Genomic DNA, 20,408 nt, shown 5'->3' with positions numbered 1-20,408 from the left:
CATAAAATAGACCAACTTCTTTTTATGCTCAATATGGTTTATCAGAGTCATCATACATAAACCTTACATTCAGAATAGGCTCTCATTTTTTATAATTTTATTACTCACCCAGAATGATCCAAGATATCTTTCTAAACATTATTACAGAGACTGCTTTTTCTGGTTCAGTTAACAAATGCGTATTTAAGAGCTTATCTGGCTTCAGCTTTGTGTGTTGCCAGTGTTATTTCAAGTCCTCTTAGCTGTGAAATCAAGTATGTACCACTTAGGTGGAGGAAAACTGTTGCCATATTTCTTCCAAGTATATAGAATGGTTTTGTTTTCTGAACCAATATTGGGGCTGATGTTTTGAGAAAGAATTTCTGGCTGGGCACACTGCCTCATGCCTGTAATCCCAACACTTTGGGAGGCCAAGGCAGGAGGATCGCTTGAGCCCAGGACTTCGAGACCAGCCTGTGTAACATGGCAAAACCCCATCTCTACAAAAAATTAGCTAGGCTTGGTGGTGCATGCCTGTAATCCCAGCTACTTGAGAGGCTGAGGTGGGAGAAGCACCTGAGTCCAGCAAGTCGAGGCTGCAGTGACCTGTGATTGCACCACCTGCACTCCAGCCTGAAGTAAGGCTGTCTCAAAAAAAAGAATTTCCCTGCTGCCTCTTGATGAGAGAGGTATACTTGGAAGTAGGTTTAGATCCTGAATTTTGGGATTTCTGAGATATTCTGCTGACTTATATGGGATATTACAGCAAATATTTGAAATTAGGACTTTGCTGGATAATTTGGAAAGTATGATCACTTTTAGATACCTGCAAATGGCTAATTCTGAAATGCCAGGATGATTATTGCTTTATTAAATGCTGAAGATAATCTACACTGTGTTATATTTAGTCATTTCTGTTAGAGATCTAGGACATTCTTTTTACTAAATGAGCTAGAATGTACAAAATAACTTCAAAATAGTAATATTCAAGAATAAAGCCTTAAATAAGGTGTGTTCTGATTTGTATATCTAAGAAGTTTTCAGCTGGGCATGGTGGCTCACACCTGTAATCCCAGCACTTTGGGAGGCCAAGGCGGGCGGATCACAACGTCAGGAGAGCGAGACCATCCTGGCTAACATGGTGAAACCCCGCCTCTACTAAATATACAAAAAATTAGCCAGATGAGGTGGTGGGCACCTGTAGCCCCAGCTACTGGGGAGGCTGAGACAGGAGAATGGCATGAAACCAGGAGGCGGAGATTGCAGTGAGCTGAGATCACACCACTGCACTCCAGCCTGGGTGACAGAGCGAGGCTCCGTCTCAAAAAAAAAAAGAGTTTTTCAACTTTTGTGTAGTGACATCTAGCCTTCAAACAGTTTTATCATATGGTAAAATTCTTTGAAAACAAATTTCTAAAGAGCTTTCTTCCAGTTACGTTCTCAGTGTAATGCCATTTTTTCCCACAGATTTGCTTGTAAATGCATCACGAAGAGGCAGCCCAGAATGAAGAAAGCAAGCAGGAGTGTTGGCTCAGTGCCTAAAGTGTCTGGAATAAGTAAAACGCAAACAGCAGAAAAAGTTAAACCTGAAAACAGCTCTTCAGCTTCTACGGGAGGCAAACTTGTAAAACCTGGAACAGCAGCATCATTGTCAAAGGTATTCATGTGGTGATGTTTGAATACATGATGGGTTTTTGGAGGACTGAATTTAAATATGACGTTTAATATATTAAATGAGCATTCTTATGGGTGTGCCCTCTTCTGGTGCTGGGAACACTTGGCCTTTGAAGAGAGCTTACAGTGGGGTGGACGTAATTGGTGTTTTTGGTCTGTCTGTTTGAATGAAACCAGACAATAGGCTTGTTCATGAAACAATAATTAAACACCTGCCTTGTGCAGGATGCTGTAATTGTGTGAGCTGGAGGTACACTCTGCCTTCAGGGAGCTTGTGGAGAAAAGGATGGAGGCAAGGCACAAACATGATTAATGAAAATACCCAGGGAGAATGTCAGATACCCTGGGAGAGCAGTAAAGCATTGTGAACAGTTTTCAGGTAGATAAATAATTGTTTCAAGCCTGGGAAAGTTTTATGAAAAGGGCATGTGAGCCAAGTCTGACAGTCCTGTGACCCCTAGACAGGTGTTTTTATCTGCCTGTCTGTCTCACCTTCACTGCCACAAATTGCTGTTTTTCTTCTGGCAGCTGGTCCATGATGATGATGATGATTATTATTATTATTATTATTACCCTTTTTTTAAAAGAGATGAGATATTAGTATTACCATTTTTTTTTTAAAGGGATGAGATATGTGCTGCCCAGGCTGGTCTCCTGGTTTCAGTGGATCCTCCTGCCTCAGCCTCTCTAGTAGCTGGACTAGGGGTGTGCGTACGCAAGCACAACTGGAAACGTGATCTGTTCAAAATCCTTTTTTCCAGGCAGGGCCCTGATAGATCATGGCTTAATTATTTTAAGAAGGAACCCAGGAACAGGTGATGAGGAACTTCCTTATATGTGTTGAAAGATCTAACAGGAAATGCTGGTTTTTCTATTCTAAGGTTGTTGGAACTGAACCCAGGCTTATTCCTTTGGCTTGGAGATGCACACAGATTTTCTCCTTGCTATGGCCCTGATGAATTGTTAGGTATCATTCTGTGACCTGGAGGATGGTACCAGGAATAGACCCTTGCCCAGCTTCCATTGTCTCAGTGAACACACTGAATCATTTTGTTGGTGGCAATGCTGCTGCTCTTTTGATGTAAGACAGGTGACATTTTCTGACCTAACTGGTTGTTCAGTTGCTGGGGCTCTCTGACGTGGAGTGCCTGTGTGACTAGGTGACCTGTTATTTATGTGACTGGAAGAACAGGTTGAAATGTTGGCATTGGATGTGCACTGCTGCCTTCCTTCTGTGGCCTCTTCGCCAGTGGCCGGCAGTGTCTTTGGAGGTTTACTATGGAATGTGCACTGAGCAGGCATGTTACATCTTCTGAGTCTTGGATCTGGAGTTGCTGGGAGTTAGGTCTTGAACAGTGAGTACTTTTCCCCACTGTAAAGCAAAACTGTACACTTACTCTTGCCAGCACATGCCAGCTGTCCATAGCTTTGGCTCTGCTGCGTTGACAAGTTTGTTTAAGTAGGGGGTGTGTGTGTGTGTGTGTGTGTGTGTGTAGCAGGAAGGTCAGGGCAGAGGTAAAGCTATTTGGCAACACTTTTCCTGGAGTGGAGCAATTGCCTTCACTTAAGAGAGGGGAAGGAAAAAGTCGTTAAATGGAGATTAAAGTAAAAACAGAAGGAAGAGGAAAATCGTGAAAAGAAACAATAGAAAACATTGAAGGGCTTTGAGACTCCACGGACTAAAAGTGTTATTTTATTTTTCTAACTTTTTAAATTTTACTGTGCTGCTCTGGCACCTAGATACTTCCTACAATTTGGATTCCTTTAACTGTCATGGAGCATTGATGATTAACCAGATGAATGAAGTGTTTGGCTTAATTATTGAGACAGCATGTGCACACACCCATTCATTTATGGACACCCACACCTGTGTGTCTGTCACAGCATGATATTCTCATGACTCTCTTCTTGTAGTGACAGGATATGCATTTCTTCACCTCTCTCATTTCAAGTATTGTTTGAGGCTAGATGTAGTTGAGGGTTAAGGGGAAGGATGCTTTTGATCCAGAACACTTCACTGCTGGTTGGAGCTTTTGTAAGTACAAAACACTACTGCTGCTCACAGTGAGTTTTGGGGACATTATTCCCACTTTTGTCAGGAGCTGTGTCATTGGGCTTGCAGCCTTTGTATGCTTAATTCTTCTTTGTCACAGTCAGTGGAGAGGATTGTTTTCCATGTAGAGAGGGTTTCCTGCATGCCTGCACTTTGCAGGGTTCACTTACTATTCAGGTGTTCATGATTAGTTCTTTTGAAGTAATATACTTTTCCATTATACTGATGATAATTTTTTCTAAAAATTACAGATATGAATTAATAAGCTTCAATTAGAATCTATAATTGATAACTCTCCATGATTATTTGTGGTCATACAGTGTAGACGTTTAACATTATGAACAATCCACCTCTGAAACTTGAAAGGTAAAATTTGATAACAAATCTTCAAATTTGAGAGAAAGATGCAGACTGTGAAACTCCGGCTTGACCTTGAGAAGTATATGTACCTGGTTGTAGTATTTCAGTATTTGTGTCTGGAATGTTTGTACCAAATTATTTGCATTTTGCATCAGTTATAGAGTAGACTGAACATTTATTCCTCCATCAATTTCATGTTTTTAGACTTGCCGATGGGGGATGTTTATGTGTGGGAATGCACATGCCTTTACAGGATTTTGTAGCAGAAATTGAAATAGGGAAAAATAGCAGAGAGCCTGCTAGTAGCTTAGGGTAAAAGGTAAGTTGGAAAATGCAGAGTTGCGTTTTGTTTTATTGTTACTTTTTTTGTTGAAGTAAAGCATACATACAGCAAAGTCCACAAAGCATAGGTGTTGAGCTTAGTGAATCATCATAAGATGAAACATACCCTGCAGTCACCACCTAGTTCAAGAAACAAAACATACGTGCCCCTCAGAAACTTCCACCATGCCTCTGCTTAATCATTGCCCTTCCTGTCCCCCTGCAAGGTAACTACCATTCTCACTTTTAGCACCAGAGATGAATTTTGCCAGTTTTTGATCTTTACAGGAACGTAGTCATACACTGTGTTCTTAGTGTGTCTGGTTTCTTGTCTGTCCTGTTGTATCTAGCAGCGGTCACTTCCTTTTCATTGCTGGATAGTAATCCATGGGATAAATACACCACAGTTTGTTCATCTCTTCTACTATTGACAGACTTTTACTACTATTGGCAGACTTTTGGAGTTTCTTCTTTGTGGATATGAGTATAATTGTTATGAACATTTTTATACGTGTGTATTAATACACATGTGCACCCATTTGTGTTGGTTCTAGAACGAGGAGTGAAATTACTGGACCATAGGGTATATCTATGTTCAGCTTTAATATTATAGATAGAAGAAAATCACTTTTCACCCTGGTTTTAGCATTTTTTTTGGATAGTTCTTTCCCAAATCAGTTAGTACTGAGATTTTTGCCACATGGTACGTTTTCTAATTCTGTCATTCCTTCTACATGTATTAGTTGGCATTCTGCTACAAGAAAGAATTTTTACTTTCCCTTGTTTTATATATTCATTTATTTTATTGTGAATTCATAGATTCTTACTCAGTGGGGTATAAATTATTAGGATCATTTAGTTTTATGCCTAGATTATCCCTGATTTGTCCACTGGGAGCCCCGTCAGGCTGGTTCCTGTGTCCTTTTGACGTGTATCTGTTACTCTTTGAGCACTTCCTTCATTTCTGGCACAATAACTTTTGTACCTTTTCAGTCCCAACCCTAGAATCAGCCATTTCTTCAAGGAGGCCTTGTTCCTTTTAGCGGAGGATAGTACTTAGAAACCAAGACCTGGAGGTTAGATGTGTTAATTGCTTTTGGGACACACACACCCAAACACACACACACACCCCCCTATGTCAATTTCCATATCTGTATCTATTGAAATGTGTGAGTTCACCCTGATATTTCCAATTCCATCGACTTAAAGGGTTCATAACAGCCTTTCCACATCCTATAATTGTAATCCATTTATCCAACACTGAAACACCTGGCTTTTACAACCTATATTTACTTGTTTTCTCCACCCTAGAATGTACAGAAAATAGTTTTAGAATTATCTGTACAACTGTGAAAAACAAATTTATCAACTGAAGTTTAATTTTTTTTTTTTTTTTTTTTTTTGAGACGGAGTCTAGCTGTGTCGCCAGACTGGAATGCAGTGGTGAGATCTTAGCTCACTGCAACCTCTGCCTCCCAGGTTCAAGCGATTCTCCTGCCTCACCTGAGTAACTGGGATTACAGGCACGTGTTGCCATGCCCAGCTAATTTTTGTATTTTTAGTAGAGACGGGGGATTCACCATGTTGGCCAGGCCGGTCTTGAACTCCTGACCTCATGATCCGCCCACCTCAGCCTCCCAGAGTGCTGGGATTACAGGTGTGAGCTTCTGCGACTGGCCTGAAGTTCAATATTTGCATACTTTTGTCTTTGGCTTGAGAGTTTGAGGATTTATGGTGAAAATACTACTGTGTTGAAAAAATACTTGGGTTATGTTGTTCATTTGAAATATTTAATCTGTTTGTTCCTATCCTATTCCATTTTAGGCTTTTCCTATCTTTATTTAAATTTTATTTATTTGTTTATTTTAAGCATATGAAACACTAACATGGCTCCATGAGTTAGAACTATATGAGAAGATATATTCAGAAAAGTGTCCCTCCCCTTACCCATTCCCTCTTATGTGGTTCCCACCCACCCCAGAGGTTAACAGGCAATTTAGTTTTTGTTTATTCTTCTCATGTTTCTTTTTGCATAAATGAGCATAATACACATTTTTTACTTCCTTTTTTACACAAAAGGTGGCAAAATATATTCTTTTGAACTCTGTTAATCTTTTCACTTAGTGTACTCTAGAAATTTCTCTCCATACCAATTTGTAGCAGTCTTTCTTTTTATTGCTGTTTAATACCTCATTGCATTCACTGAAGTGTACTGCGTATGCTTTCCTGTGTATATAGGCCTTTAAGGCGTACCAGTATTTTGCAATAAAAAACAATGCTGCAGTGAATAATTAGCCATGTGCATATGTATTTTTGTATTATTGGAGGTGTATCTTCAGGTTAAATTCTTAGAAGTGAAGTTGCTAGGCAGAAGGTAAATACATGTGTAGCTTTGTTAGATATTGCATGATTCCTTTCATAAGACTGTCAAGGTGCATCCCATCAGCTACTAAGGAGAGTGCCTGTTTCTCCATATTCTTCCCAAAAGAGCGTGTTTACCAATCTATTAAGTGACAAGTGCTGCTTAATTTGCATTTCTCTCATTATGAGTTAGGTTGATCATCATTTTCTCTCTCTCTCTCTGTGTGTGTGTAAATTGATTGTGTGATTCATTCATTTTTCTAATTTTTCTGTCTTTTTTTGGTCTTTTTCCCCTCAATTTTAAAGCATTCTGTATGTATTAGGGACCTTAACCATTTATTTGTGAGATATTGCAAATATACTTTCCCATTTTTTTATGTTTTAAAATTATATTTATGATTTTTTTGGTTGTACAAAACATTTTAGCATTTTTTAATTAAGAGGGTTTTTTATTTTTAAGATTTTAATTTGTATGTAGTCATGATCAAGTCTTTGTTTTACAATTTTAGATTTAAAATCATAGAAAACCTTGAACTTTATGTTTGATATGGTGTGAAGTAGGTTTCAGCATTTATTTTTGCCCCCATTGTGTATACACTTGATCTAGCACCATTTTCTGGAAAATTCTTGTTTTCTGCACTGCTGCTTTGCTTATAAATCAAGTGTGTATAAATATGCAGTTTCTTTATGGACTCTGTTTCACTAGTTTATTCTTGTTCCAGTGCTGTACTGTCTTAATTATTACAAGTGCAAAGTTTGTGATTTGGTGCCCTTATGTATATTTAATTTTGTCATTGCCCAAAGGCAAATTGTAACCAGAGAAGTGTGATGAGTCATCCACTTAGACATGACAATGTGGGGTGGTTTTCAATGTAATTATTATCAAATGGAAGAATATTTAATTTATGGAGGAAGAAAAATTAGTTCAAAGATAATTTTACTTTTATTAGCAGGATATAGAAGAAGATTGAAAATACAAGAATGTGTCAAGTTTATTTACTGGCTAACAGAGGAGGGACAGATTGGCCGGAAAGTGGTATGACTTTCATTGTGTGACTTTTCGGCATCATAGTTGATGACCAGTTTTTGTGAACAGAAACAAGTCTTTAAAAATATGAATAGGCTAGGCGTGGTAGCTCACACTTGTAATCCCAGCAGTTTGGGAGGCCAAGGTGGGTGGATCACTTGAGGCCAGGAGTTTGAGACCAGCCTGGCCAACGTGGCAATATCCCATCTCTACTAAGGATACAAAAATTAGCTGGGCATGGTGGCGCATGCCTGTAGTCCTAGCTACTCAGGTGGCTGAGGTGAGAGACTTGCTTGTACCTGGGAGGTGGAGATTGCAGTGAGCCGAGATCGTGCCAGTGCACTCCAGCCTCGGTGACAGAGTGAGACTTTGTCTCAGAAAAAAAAAAGAAAAAGAATATGAACAGTCCTTGAAATTAATGCAGTGTCTCCCTCTCTTTTTATATATTCTAGATTTCATAATGTAACAGCCCTAAACTACCAGAGTTGAATTCTGTTTAATTCATTGAAAATATTTATCCCTTTTTCTGTCTCTTTTTTGGGGGGTTGGTGGGGAAAGGATCTCACTCTGTTGCCTAGGCTGGAGTACAGTGGTGTGATCACAGCTCAGTGCAGCTTTGACCTCCTGGGCTCAAGTGATCCTCTCACTTCAACATTCCCAGTAGCTGGGACTACAGGCATGTGCCACTTTGCCCAGGTAATTAGTTTTTAAATTTTTTTGTAGAGACGGAGTCTCCCTATGTTGCCCAGGCTGGTGTTGAACTCCTGGGCTCAAGTAATTCACCTCAGCCTCCCAAAATGCTAAGATTACAGGCATGAGCCACTGTGCCCCGCCTTTTCTGCCTCTTTTTAACCTAATGGTACTGTATTAGAACTTTCATAATTGAATAGCAGAAATATGCTCCATATGGAGTCACTGACATTTAGAACTGGAAGAGACTTTAGAGATTAGTTACTTAAGAACTATCTTAACTTGTAGAAATGAATTCAGCATGATTATCTGAGAGAGGGCACGGTTCCAGATTGAATAGTGTAAGTCAGTTGGCTAACTCATGCCAAAGAGAGAAAACTTTTGGGTTCTTTTTTTTTGAGACAGAGTCTCTCTCTGTCGCCCAGGCTGGAGTGCAGTGGCGCAATCTCCACTGACTGCAAGCTCCGCCTCCCGGGTTCACACCATTCTCCTGCCTCAGCCTCCCGAGTAGCTGGGACTACAGGCACCCGCCACCTCGCCTGACTAGTTTTTTTGTATTTTTTAGTAGAGACGGGGTTTCACCGGGTTAGCCAGGATGGTCTCGATCTCCTGACCTTGTGATCCGCCCGCCTCGGCCTCCCAAAGTGCTGGGATTATAGGCTTGAGCCACCGCGCCCGGCCAAGGGTTCTTTTGTTAAAAAGTAGTTTTTCTCTTTTTTTCCCCCACATATCTTTAACTCCTCTGTGTTCCCTTCATTTCTAGGAGAAGTAAAAATGTTTCTTCACTACTTTTTAGAATAACAAATTTATAGCCAATTTATTATCTATAGTGTTTTTTTTTAAGGCTTATATTTTTAAAATTGCCTTTATAAAATATAAATATTGCAAATGGTCTTTCTCAAGTAATAATGATCGTTTAGACAGCAGAACCCTTGCTCAAGCTGTAAAGTCTCTAGTTTTTTAATTAATGTATTATGCATGTTTTAGAAAATACTTCCTTTCAATTGTGACTAAAATTTGAGTACTACAGAATTACAAAGTAAAAAAAGTAAATTTCAGAATAAATTCTTTTAGATACTGGTCTCATCATGGAATCACCTTAGAGCAATGAAGATTATTTGACTCTCAATGATATTTCTTTCTAGAAATTGCAAGGTGACACTTCCTGTGGCATTACAGGACTTCCCCAAGATATCATGTGCTATCCCCCATCATCTGAATCTGGCATGTGTGGACACATAGCAGGCTTCCATAAAGTCTTTAATTACATGTATGATTTTTATTATTTTAAAAAGAAGCACGTGATTGTTTATAAACCTCTAAAGAAGTTCTGTTTCTGTAACACAGTATGGTGTGCTGCTTACTACCTGTTAGAAAGTTTTGGTAATAGGGCTCTTGAACTCAGTATAAAAGTCATGAGCTTTGTTGAGTCTCAAAATATCTAATCTTGCTTGATCTAGTAAATTTGTTTTTATTTTCTGTTGCTTCTAGACCAAGAGCAGTGATGACCTTTTAGCTGGAATGGCCGGAGGGGTAACGGTGACTAATGGTGTTAAAGGAAAGAAAAGCACCTGCCCATCTGCAGCACCTTCAGCATCTGCCCCTGCCATGACCACCGTGGAGAGCAAATCCAAGATTAGCACAGGTATGGGTGACACTCAGTCTGAGACTTCAGCTGCTTTTTTGTTTGAATAGGCAGGATGCATTGGTGTTTACAGTGTTCCATCTGATTGTAGGAAGTTTTAGACATACAAAAGTAGGTGGATTGCTATTTCAGCCCAATATACTCATCATACCCATCACCATTATCAACTCACAGCCAGTTGTAACTCCTTGATACCCACCTTCCCCTCTTGTTATTTTGAAGCAGATTCCAGACATCATATCATTTTGTCCATAAATATTTTATTATCTTGGAAAGAGAAGGATTCTTTTTTGAGACGGAGTCTTACTTGGTCATGCAGGCTGGAGTGCAGTGGTGCGATCTCAGCTCACTGCAACCTCCGCCTCCCAGGTTCAAGCGATTCTCCTACCTCAGTCTCCTGAGTAGCTGGGATTACAGGCATGTGCCACCAAGCCTGGCTAATTTTTGTATTTTTAGTAAAGATGGGGTTTCATCATGTTGGTCAGGCTGGTCTCGATCTCCTGACCTCGTGATCTGCCTGCCTCAGCCTCCCAAAGTGTTGGGATTACAGGCGTGAGCCACCGTGCCTGGCCAAGGAGAAGGATTCTTTCAAAGATATAATCATAATACCATTATCAGTCCTTAAAATAACTGATAATCATTCCTTAAATCATAACTTGAATATTCGATGAGTATTTACATTTCCAACAGTCTTATAAGTATTTTTGTTTTATTTACTGTCTATGTTTGGATCAGGACTCATGCAGGTCCATATATAATTGGCTGATGTGTCTCTTAAATCTTCTTTTTTAAAATCTATGGGTTTATCCTGATTTTTACAGTTTAATTTTTGTGAAAGCTGGTCATATGACCTATAGAGTTTCTGAGTATCTAGATTTTTATATCACAATATCCCCATGATGTTTTTGCCCATCACCCTTTATTGTCTGTATTTATTGTAAATGGCATTGGAGCCTTATGGGACAGATTCAGGTCCCCGTCACCCCATTTTGAAAACAAAACAACCAAAATACAAGACTCCTTCATAGGTGGTGGTGTGTCCATCGATCAGGAAACACATAGTTTCTGATTGTCCCTCTTTAAATTATGTTAGAAGCCTCTGATGATTAGTGCCTAGATCCATTCATTCTAATTCTGCCATCTTTCTTCATTCAGTAACAGGTATTTGTTTCTAGATTTGATGGAGTTGATAAATTAATTTATCCTACAGTCCAAGGAGTAATGCTCTCATATTTTACTTCTTACATTTATAGAAAAAGAACTTTAAAACTTCTAGTAAACATAAGATCAAGTATTTGTAATAAAGCTTATGAAGGCAAATTGTAAAAATTACATCAGATCCTTTTCTGTCATCGTAATTTAGGCTCTTAGCCCCTCTTGTGCGTATTAGACTTTCCTAGCCCAGGATTACCTACTGTCTTCATTTTTGCTTTGACTTTATGCAGATTCTTCCTTCCATTTCAGATTGGGCCCCCCTGTTAATGATAATAGTTGTGATTAACAAGAAGGAATATTGAAGTCCTTACTTTGTGATTTACAGGCATGATTTCATTTTATCCTTACTGTAGCCCTATGAGAGAACTAGTATCCTCATTTTAGAGATGAGAAAGCTTAAGTGTCTTGGCAAAGGCCATGCATTTATTTGCTTAGTAAATATTTATTGGGGATCTGTTTTGACAAGGCCACAAGGCTGATGGTGGGGCAAGGTCTTTTACTCCCAAGCCTGGGGTCATCATCACATTTAACATTGTAGCTGATGTGGTAGGAAGGAAATTAAATACTCTTGCCATTTATATGTCTTCTGGTTTCCTGCCTTTAGAATTGTACTGGGAGAGATTCCATGTGTTTGTATACTTAGTTTCTTGCTGACTGGTGTTACCTGACCTCAGGATTCAGTTATCACCTCTCCGGATTAGCTGCCCCAGTATGGCTTTGTATGTTTATTTTATTTTGCTGGGGATGTCATAACAAAATACCACAGACTGGATGGCTTAAGCCACAGAAATTTATTTTCTCAAATCTGTAGGCTAGAAGTCTGAGATGAGGGTGTTAGCAGATTTGCTTTCTCCTGAGATCTCTTTTTTGGCTTGCAGATGGCTTCTTTCTCTGTGTCTTCACTGGTTCGTCCCTCTGTGTGTGTCCTCATGTCCTCCTCTTACAAGAACACCAGTCGTATGGATTAGGGCCCACCCTAATGACTTCATCTTACCTTAGTTACCTCTTTAACTTAATTATCCTGTCTCCAGGTGCAGTCACATTTGTGGCTTTGGGGTTAGGGCTTCAACATATTAATTTTTTGTGTGTGGGGAGCACAGTTCAGCCTATAACAACATCCTTATTCTTCAGTTCATCTGCTCTACCTTTACCTCCACCAGTGACAGTTTCCTAAGACTGTTTGATTTCAGTGTATCAATTCACTTGTCTTTACCTCAGATTATTCTGTCTACTCATTACAGTAATCCATAGAGGAGTTTTTCTTCTTTTATCTTTCAAACTTGAACAAATGTTCTTTTTTGTAAGGATTTTTGATTTAGATAAGGATGAAGTACCACTTACAGAACTAGGGAAAGGAATTAATGTTGGGGGAAAAAAGTTACCCCAGCCAGGTGCGATGGTGCATATGTGTAATCCCAGTACTTTGGGAGGCCAAGGTGGGCAGATCACTTGAGCCTAGGAGTTCAAGACCAGCTTGGGCAACATGTCCAACATGGTGAAACCCCGTCTCTACAAAAAAGTACAAAAATTAGCTGGATATGGTGGCGTGTACCGGTAGTCCTAGCTACTCGGGAGGCTAAGGTGGGAGGATCAACTGAGCCCGGGGGGGTAGAGTTGCTGTGAGCTGTGATGGCACAACTGCACTCTAGCCTGGGTGACAGAGCCTCAGAAAAAAAAACAAACAAACTGTGTTATGCCATCTTTTTCCATTTTTGGCCTCCATATGCAGTTGTTTCTCCCAGTCTGGTTACTTTTGCCTTTGATATCTGTCACAGATTTCTTGCCTCTTCTCTGTTCTTACTGCCGCCCCTCAATGGAGGACTCTCTTACCTCATTGGTCTACTTGCCCACATTCCTCCTCTGCTGCTCTGCTTTCTTCCTAAGTATTCCACTTAGTATCTGTATTAGTCCCTTCTCAGTTTGCTGTAAAGAACTGCCCCAGACTGAGTAATTTATAAAGAAAAGAGGTTTAATTTACTGACAGGTCCACAGAGATGGCGAGGCCTCTGGAAACAGAATTATGGTGGAAGGGGTAGCAAACACATACTTCTCCACATAGAGGCAGGAAGGAGAAGAATGAGAGCCAAGCGAAGGGGAAGCCCTTTACCATCAGATATCATGAGAACTCACTGTCATGAAAACAGCATGAGGGTAACCGCTCCCATGATTAAATTACCTCCCAACAGGTCCCTCCTGAAACACATGGGGATTATGGGAACTACAGTTCAAGATGAGATTTGGGTGGGGACACAGCCAAACCATATCAGTATCCTCTAGATTTTCATAAAATGCACTTTTCCTTACATTTCTTTCCAATTCAGGATCATTTATTGACTTAGTGTGACTCACTGAATTCTGCCTGTCTTTCAGAACTCTGTATGAACATTCCCCAGCAGCTTCCGTTAACTGTGTGACTGTACTTTTTCTTTCTGTGTGCCGTGTTCACTTCTGCTTCCTCTCCTTATCTATCTTCTGGCCAGCCTGAATTCTGCACCCTCCTGTACACCTATTCTGTTAGTGGCTATCTCCCTATATCCATGGAGATCATTTGCTCCCTGTTACCTCTACAGCCTGGATCCCACCACCTAATGAACCAACAGGGTCTTTAAAAATACTTATTGAGTAGATGTGGATCTTATTTTTTAGCATAAAAATTCATTATTTCTTAAGTATTTACAGGTATCTAAACATATTCCTGGGCCAGGTGCAGTGGCTCACGCCTGTAATCCCAGTACTTTGGGAGGCCGAGGCGGGCAGATCATTTGAGGTCAGGAGTTTGAGACCAGCCTGGCCAACGTGGTAAAACCCTGTCTCTACTAAAAATACAAAAAAATTAACCAGACATGGTGGCACACACCTGTAATCCCAGCTACTTGGGAGGCCGAGGAAGGAGAATTGCTTGAACCTGGGAGGCAGAGGTTGCAGTGAGCTGAAATCGCTCCACTGCACCGCAGCCTGGGTGACAGAGACTCCATCTCAAAAAACAAAAAAAGAAAACTTCTTGTTCTTTTCGTATTAAATAAATGATTGTGTCAGTTTTCACAGGTTTAAAATTTTAGTAGTTAAGTAATCATGTGATTCACATAGATTTGATTGACACATCATCATTATTTAACATTAGTGCTTTGTTGTTTTTTACATTTAGAGAGACAGTGTAACATACTGGTTAAGGTACAAATTCTGGAACCAGACTGCCTAGGTTTGAATTTTGACTCATCTATTTATTACCTGTGAGATGTTGGCAAATTACTTAATGTCTGTGTCTGAGTTTCTTTATCTGTAAAACAAGGCGATAATAGTACCTACCTCAAGTGTTTAATGAGACTTATATAAGTTAATGTATGTGAAGTGTTAATGTATTTGTATAACCAAGTGCTAGGTATGTGTTAGCTGTTGTTATAGTTGTTACTATTTATGTGGCATTTTATGATGTGAAAACTTTTTCACATTTACTTTGGTCAGAGTAAAGTTTTTGTGTTTCTTGTAGGTAGCTTAGATTTTTGGTTTGCCCACAGACTGCTTTTCCCTTCTTGCCCACCTGTGATCTCCCTTCACTATCTGTGTACAGTTAGTTTACCACCGACTGGCTAATCCTGGAGTCATCTTCGCCTGTCTTGCCCTAGAATATTATGCCTCTGGCCAACTGGTTAAAACCCTGCTTCTGGATTCAAGTTAATATATATCATTTAAATATCAGCTTTATAGAGATGTAATTCACATTCCTTAAAATTTGCTCTTTTAAAAAAATATAAAATAAAGTGTATAACTTATTTCTCCTTGATAATTAAAAGATGAATGATCTGGTTTTGAAGACATTGAACTTTAAAGTAACAGGCTCTAAGGCAAGATTATTGTATATCTAAATCATTGTGTAAATCCTGGATTTCATCTCATTACACCTGGGGCAGGAACTGTATATTCTATGTAGCCTTTTATTGCTAACATTTTTGCCTTACATTTTTTGTATTAAACACATAGGCACAGCTTCTTCAACCAAGCGGAGCACTTCTACAGGTAATAAAGAATCCAGTTCTACTAGAGAAAGATTACGTGAACGTACCCGATTAAACCAGAGCAAAAAACTACCTTCTGCAGGTCAGGGAGCTAATGACGTGGCATTGGCCAAACGTTCCCGCAGTCGAACTGCTACAGAATGTGACGTTCGTATGAGCAAGTCTAAATCAGACAATCAGATCAGTGACAGAGCTGCTTTGGAGGCCAAAGTGAAGGATCTTCTCACACTGGCAAAAACTAAAGACGTAGAAATTTTACATTTGAGAAATGAACTGCGAGACATGCGTGCCCAGCTGGGCATTAATGAGGACCATTCTGAGGGTGATGAAAAATCTGAGAAGGAAACCATTATGGCTCACCAGCCAACTGATGTGGAGTCCACTTTATTGCAGTTGCAGGAACAGAATACTGCCATCCGTGAAGAACTCAACCAGCTGAAAAATGAAAACAGAATGTTAAAGGACAGGTTGAATGCATTGGGCTTTTCCCTAGAGCAGAGGTTAGACAATTCTGAAAAACTGTTTGGCTATCAGTCCCTGAGCCCAGAAATCACCCCTGGTAACCAGAGCGATGGAGGAGGAACTCTGACTTCTTCAGTGGAAGGCTCTGCCCCTGGCTCAGTGGAGGATCTCTTGAGTCAGGATGAAAATACACTAATGGACCATCAGCACAGTAACTCCATGGACAATCTAGACAGCGAGTGCAGTGAGGTCTACCAGCCCCTCACATCGAGTGATGATGCACTGGATGCACCATCCTCCTCAGAGTCGGAAGGCATCCCCAGCATAGAGCGCTCCCGGAAGGGGAGCAGCGGGAACGCCAGTGAAGTGTCGGTGGCTTGCCTGACTGAACGGATACACCAGATGGAAGAGAACCAACACAGTACAAGTGAGGAACTCCAGGCAACCCTGCAAGAGCTAGCTGATTTACAGCAGATTACCCAAGAACTGAATAGTGAAAACGAAAGGCTTGGAGAAGAGAAGGTTATTCTGATGGAGTCTTTATGTCAGCAGAGCGATAAGTTGGAACACTTTAGTCGACAGATTGAATACTTCCGCTCTCTTCTAGATGAGCATCACATTTCTTATGTCATAGATGAAGATGTAAAAAGTGGGCGCTATATGGAATTAGAGCAACGTTACATGGACCTCGCTGAGAATGCCCGTTTTGAACGGGAGCAGCTTCTTGGTGTCCAGCAGCATTTAAGCAATACTTTGAAAATGGCAGAACAGGACAACAAGGAAGCTCAAGAAATGATAGGAGCACTCAAAGAACGCAGTCACCATATGGAGCGAATTATTGAGTCTGAGCAGAAAGGAAAAGCAGCCTTGGCAGCCACGTTAGAGGAGTACAAAGCCACCGTGGCCAGTGACCAGATAGAGATGAATCGCCTGAAGGCCCAGCTGGAGAATGAAAAGCAGAAAGTAGCAGAGCTGTATTCTATCCATAACTCTGGAGACAAATCTGATATTCAGGACCTCCTGGAGAGTGTCAGGCTGGACAAAGAAAAAGCAGAGACTTTGGCTAGTAGCTTGCAGGAAGATCTGGCTCATACCCGAAATGATGCCAATCGATTACAGGATGCCATTGCTAAGGTATTGTTTAAATAAATTAAAATGTTCCGGACAGCATTAGGCAGCTGCCATGCACAGTATTTACTGAGAACCAGGGTCACTGGTTTGGTTTGGTGTGTTATTAGCTTTTTTATAAAGCTGATATTTTTAAAACTTGAGAATGGTTTCCTTTTATTGGAATACAGTGAAAAGTATTCTTAAGATAATGTCACTTTCTCTCACTTGTATTTTGTTTCTATTATCCTGCCTGTTAGAGGATGTGGCTGGTATTACAGCTAAAACCAGAATTTGTCCCTAGTTCTGAGTATGCCTATGGAGTGGGTTGTGAAATTTTACCTCCCCCTACCTCATCTCGAATCTGTTCTGGTGTACTATAGGTGGAGAGTCAGTATTCCAGTCTGTAGCATCAGCAGTGCATGTTTCCTCTTCTCCTGCTATAGAAATAGTTTTTCAAATAGAAATCTGTTGAGAGTTAAAAAATATTTTTGGCATATAGAGGCTCCTGTTTCTCAGAGGCCTGTGATTTATTGCTGGCAGGGACCTTAGCGATTATCCGTCCAGCCCCTTGTTTTACATGCATGCAGCATAATAGTGAGGACTCAGTTGGAACTGCTACCCAGTGCCGCTGGCATTCTGGCCAGGGATCTGTACCCCATGTGGTTGCTGATGAACTGTTTATTTCCATGAGTTATCTAGTTATTCGAGCTTACATTTTATTTGTTTGTTATTTTAGTGCAATGATTTTTAAATAAATTTTAATATATCTTTGGCCAAAATGTAAATAATTTAGGTTTTAGGGTTTTTTTAGTGATCACTTTTAAAGTTACAGTTTAGGAGATTTGTATTATTTCTTGGCACATGTATGTTGAGAGGCTACTGTGAACTAATATAATACTTTTGTAAAAACACTATTTGAGCATTGTTTTTCCCTTTTTCAGTTTGATACTGGAACCGTCACAAATATGACACCATTTTTGTTAGGACAACATGTTATTCATCAAACGTACATGCTTTCAGTCCAAACTTTGGAGAAATGAAAATTTCCAGTCTCCTTGTAAATAATCTGATTAAGTTCAATGATACATCAATATAATTTCAGTCAGTGTTACAGCAACAGTTTATGTTTAAGCGTATTATATAAAATCTTACCATGGAGTGCTTTTTCATACTTTTTAACAGTTACTATACAGGTTGTTTTAGTTTATCCATAGTGCCTCACACTTAGTTCCCCTTAGAAACTGTGTGTACCTCAATTCTGGAACTTACCTTAGAACAACTCTTAACTTTTCTAAATCTGCATCATCAATTTTATATAGGTAGAGGATGAATACCGAGCCTTCCAAGAAGAAGCTAAGAAACAAATTGAAGATTTGAATATGACGTTAGAAAAATTAAGATCAGACCTGGATGAAAAAGAAACAGAAAGGAGTGACATGAAAGAAACCATCTTTGAACTTGAAGATGAAGTAGAACAACATCGTGCTGTGAAACTTCATGACAACCTCATTATTTCTGATTTAGAGAGTAAGTGATAAGAACTTTTCATTCTTTTTTATCTTACTCTTTTAAACATGTGGGGATAATTTGCATTTAGTAATAAAATAGGGCTAGGCACGGTGGCTCGTGCCTGTAATTCCAGCACTTTGAGAGGTGAACACTGAACCAGGCCGGGCGCAGTGGCTCACGCCTGTAATCCCAGCACCTTGGGAGGCCAAGGCAGGCAGATCACTTGAGTTCAGGAGTTTGAGACCAGCCTGGCCAACATGGTGAAACCCCGTATCTACTGAAAATACAAACATTAGCTGGGTGTGATGGCAGGTGCCTGTAATCCCAGCTACTTGGGAGGCTGAGGTGAGAGGATGGCTTGAACCCAGGAGGCGGAGGCTGCAGTGAGCTGAGATTGTGCCAGTGCATTCAAGCCTGGGCAACAGAGTGAGACTCTATCTCAAAACAGAAAAGAAAAAGTCACAGATTGATCCTGTGTCCATGGTAGCTGCCTGGCAATATCAGCATGATTGATGGGATATAACCAGAGCGAGAATGGATTATTTTTTGTCAGAGAGTAATGGAGTTCATAATCAATAATGGGACTCAAAGGTTATGAACCCATTGTTAAATGGGTAGGGCAGTGCCCAGAGTTGATCAGAACAAAATTGGTCTAATAACATTGAGAATAGCAGTTTGCCTGATCTCTAGAATAAAAATAACTTTGTAAAAATTGAATTATAATTTGTAATTTAAAAATAGGAAGATCATAGTAGTAGTTCTTTTCCTTGGTAGACTTGAGTGTTACTTTTGAGTTGAAGACAGTAGATGGCAGTGTCTCTCACAGGAGGAACACTGAAGAGGAAGAAAACTGCCATTAGAGATTCGAGAGTCGAAGAGTAATGCTGCTTTCTTGTGTGACCACAAATCATGGTAGATGGCAGTTTTGCAAACTAGTCTTCACAACAAGAACTTAAGCACAAATTCCTTTGTTTCCAGGAAAAAAAAATACATTCCGTTTCAGAAGTAAAAATATAGACATGATTGTAAAGATTGTAAAGTTTAAATCAAATCCCTACAGACACTTTTAGTGCACTTTATTCTGTCTGAATATTTCCACTGGCTGCCACTTTCCCTTTTATTTAAAAGGATTTATTTATTTATAAGAGGTGACAATAATAAAAATGTAGTGCCAGGGGGCAGAAAAACACCTTTTAAAGAACACTGATTATGTGAATTCTGTGCCCATGAATGAAAAGGTCAATAAAGAGAAAAAGAGCAAAAGAATGAATGCAACTTGAGGATTTATGATCAGTCTAAGATGATCATGTAGCTTAAAATGTCACCTGAGAATCAGAATGCCAAATGTTAAAAGTGAACTGTCCTGAGATTTGCTGTCATTTGTCTTGTGTATATTATGTTTAATAATAAGTAGATGTGTCATATCCTTTGTGACAAGAAAAAGAAAACAAGTTTTAGCACATTTCAAGAGAAATTATGCTCCTAATATTTTTTGTTTGCTTGCCTGTTTTTTGTTGCTTGTTTACTTTTTTGAGATGGAGTTTCACTTTTCTTGCCCAGGCTGGAGTGCAATGGCACCATCTTGGCTCACTGCAGCCTCTGCCCTCTGGGTTCAAGCAATTCTCCTGCCTCAGCCTCCTGCGTAGCTGGGATTACAGGCACCTGCCACCACAGCCGGCTAATTTTTTATTTTTAGTAGAGACAGGGTTTCACCACGTTGGCCGGGCTGGTCTCGAACTCCTGACCTCAGGTGATCGGCAGATATTACAGGCCTGAGCCACCACTCCTGAATGCCTGTTTTGATTATGAAATATTTCTTGCATATAAATGGATACAATGTAAATGAAAGGTGTAACTCTTAGTGTTTTCAACATTAGAAATTTTTCAGCTTCTATCCTTACTCCTCATCTATGTACAAAACCCTGAATTTGTCTATGTGTGAGGTCTCAAGGAACCAAGTTCCCATGCTGATTCCAGAGCCATGCTTGC

At 39.8% G+C, this 20,408-nt stretch overlaps 1 protein-coding gene across 7 annotated transcripts in view; it reads left to right on the top strand.

The window, feature by feature from the left end:
- The window catches only part of SPECC1L (sperm antigen with calponin homology and coiled-coil domains 1 like), a 145,103-nt gene that overhangs the window by 35,464 nt on the left and 89,231 nt on the right, over nucleotides 1-20,408 (top strand). For 5 of the 7 annotated variants that reach the window (XM_003905319.4, XM_003905320.3, XM_009216920.4 and 2 more), the window contains 4 exons: nucleotides 1,447-1,636; nucleotides 9,957-10,110; nucleotides 15,304-16,934; nucleotides 18,230-18,437. In XM_003905319.4, coding sequence (XP_003905368.1) covers nucleotides 1,484-1,636; nucleotides 9,957-10,110; nucleotides 15,304-16,934; nucleotides 18,230-18,437 — 2,146 coding nt within the window. In that variant the 5' untranslated portion in view covers nucleotides 1,447-1,483. Of the gene's footprint in view, nucleotides 1-1,446; nucleotides 1,637-7,698; nucleotides 7,785-9,956; nucleotides 10,111-15,303; nucleotides 16,935-18,229; nucleotides 18,438-20,408 lie in introns of those variants that run through there. The other 2 variants (XM_009216921.2, XM_009216922.4) reach the window with 2 other exon arrangements.

This window comes from Papio anubis, chromosome 16, assembly GCF_008728515.1.
Source record: "Papio anubis isolate 15944 chromosome 16, Panubis1.0, whole genome shotgun sequence".
Lineage (NCBI taxonomy): Eukaryota > Metazoa > Chordata > Mammalia > Primates > Cercopithecidae > Papio > Papio anubis.
This window is presented reverse-complemented; position numbering and strand designations above follow the sequence as displayed.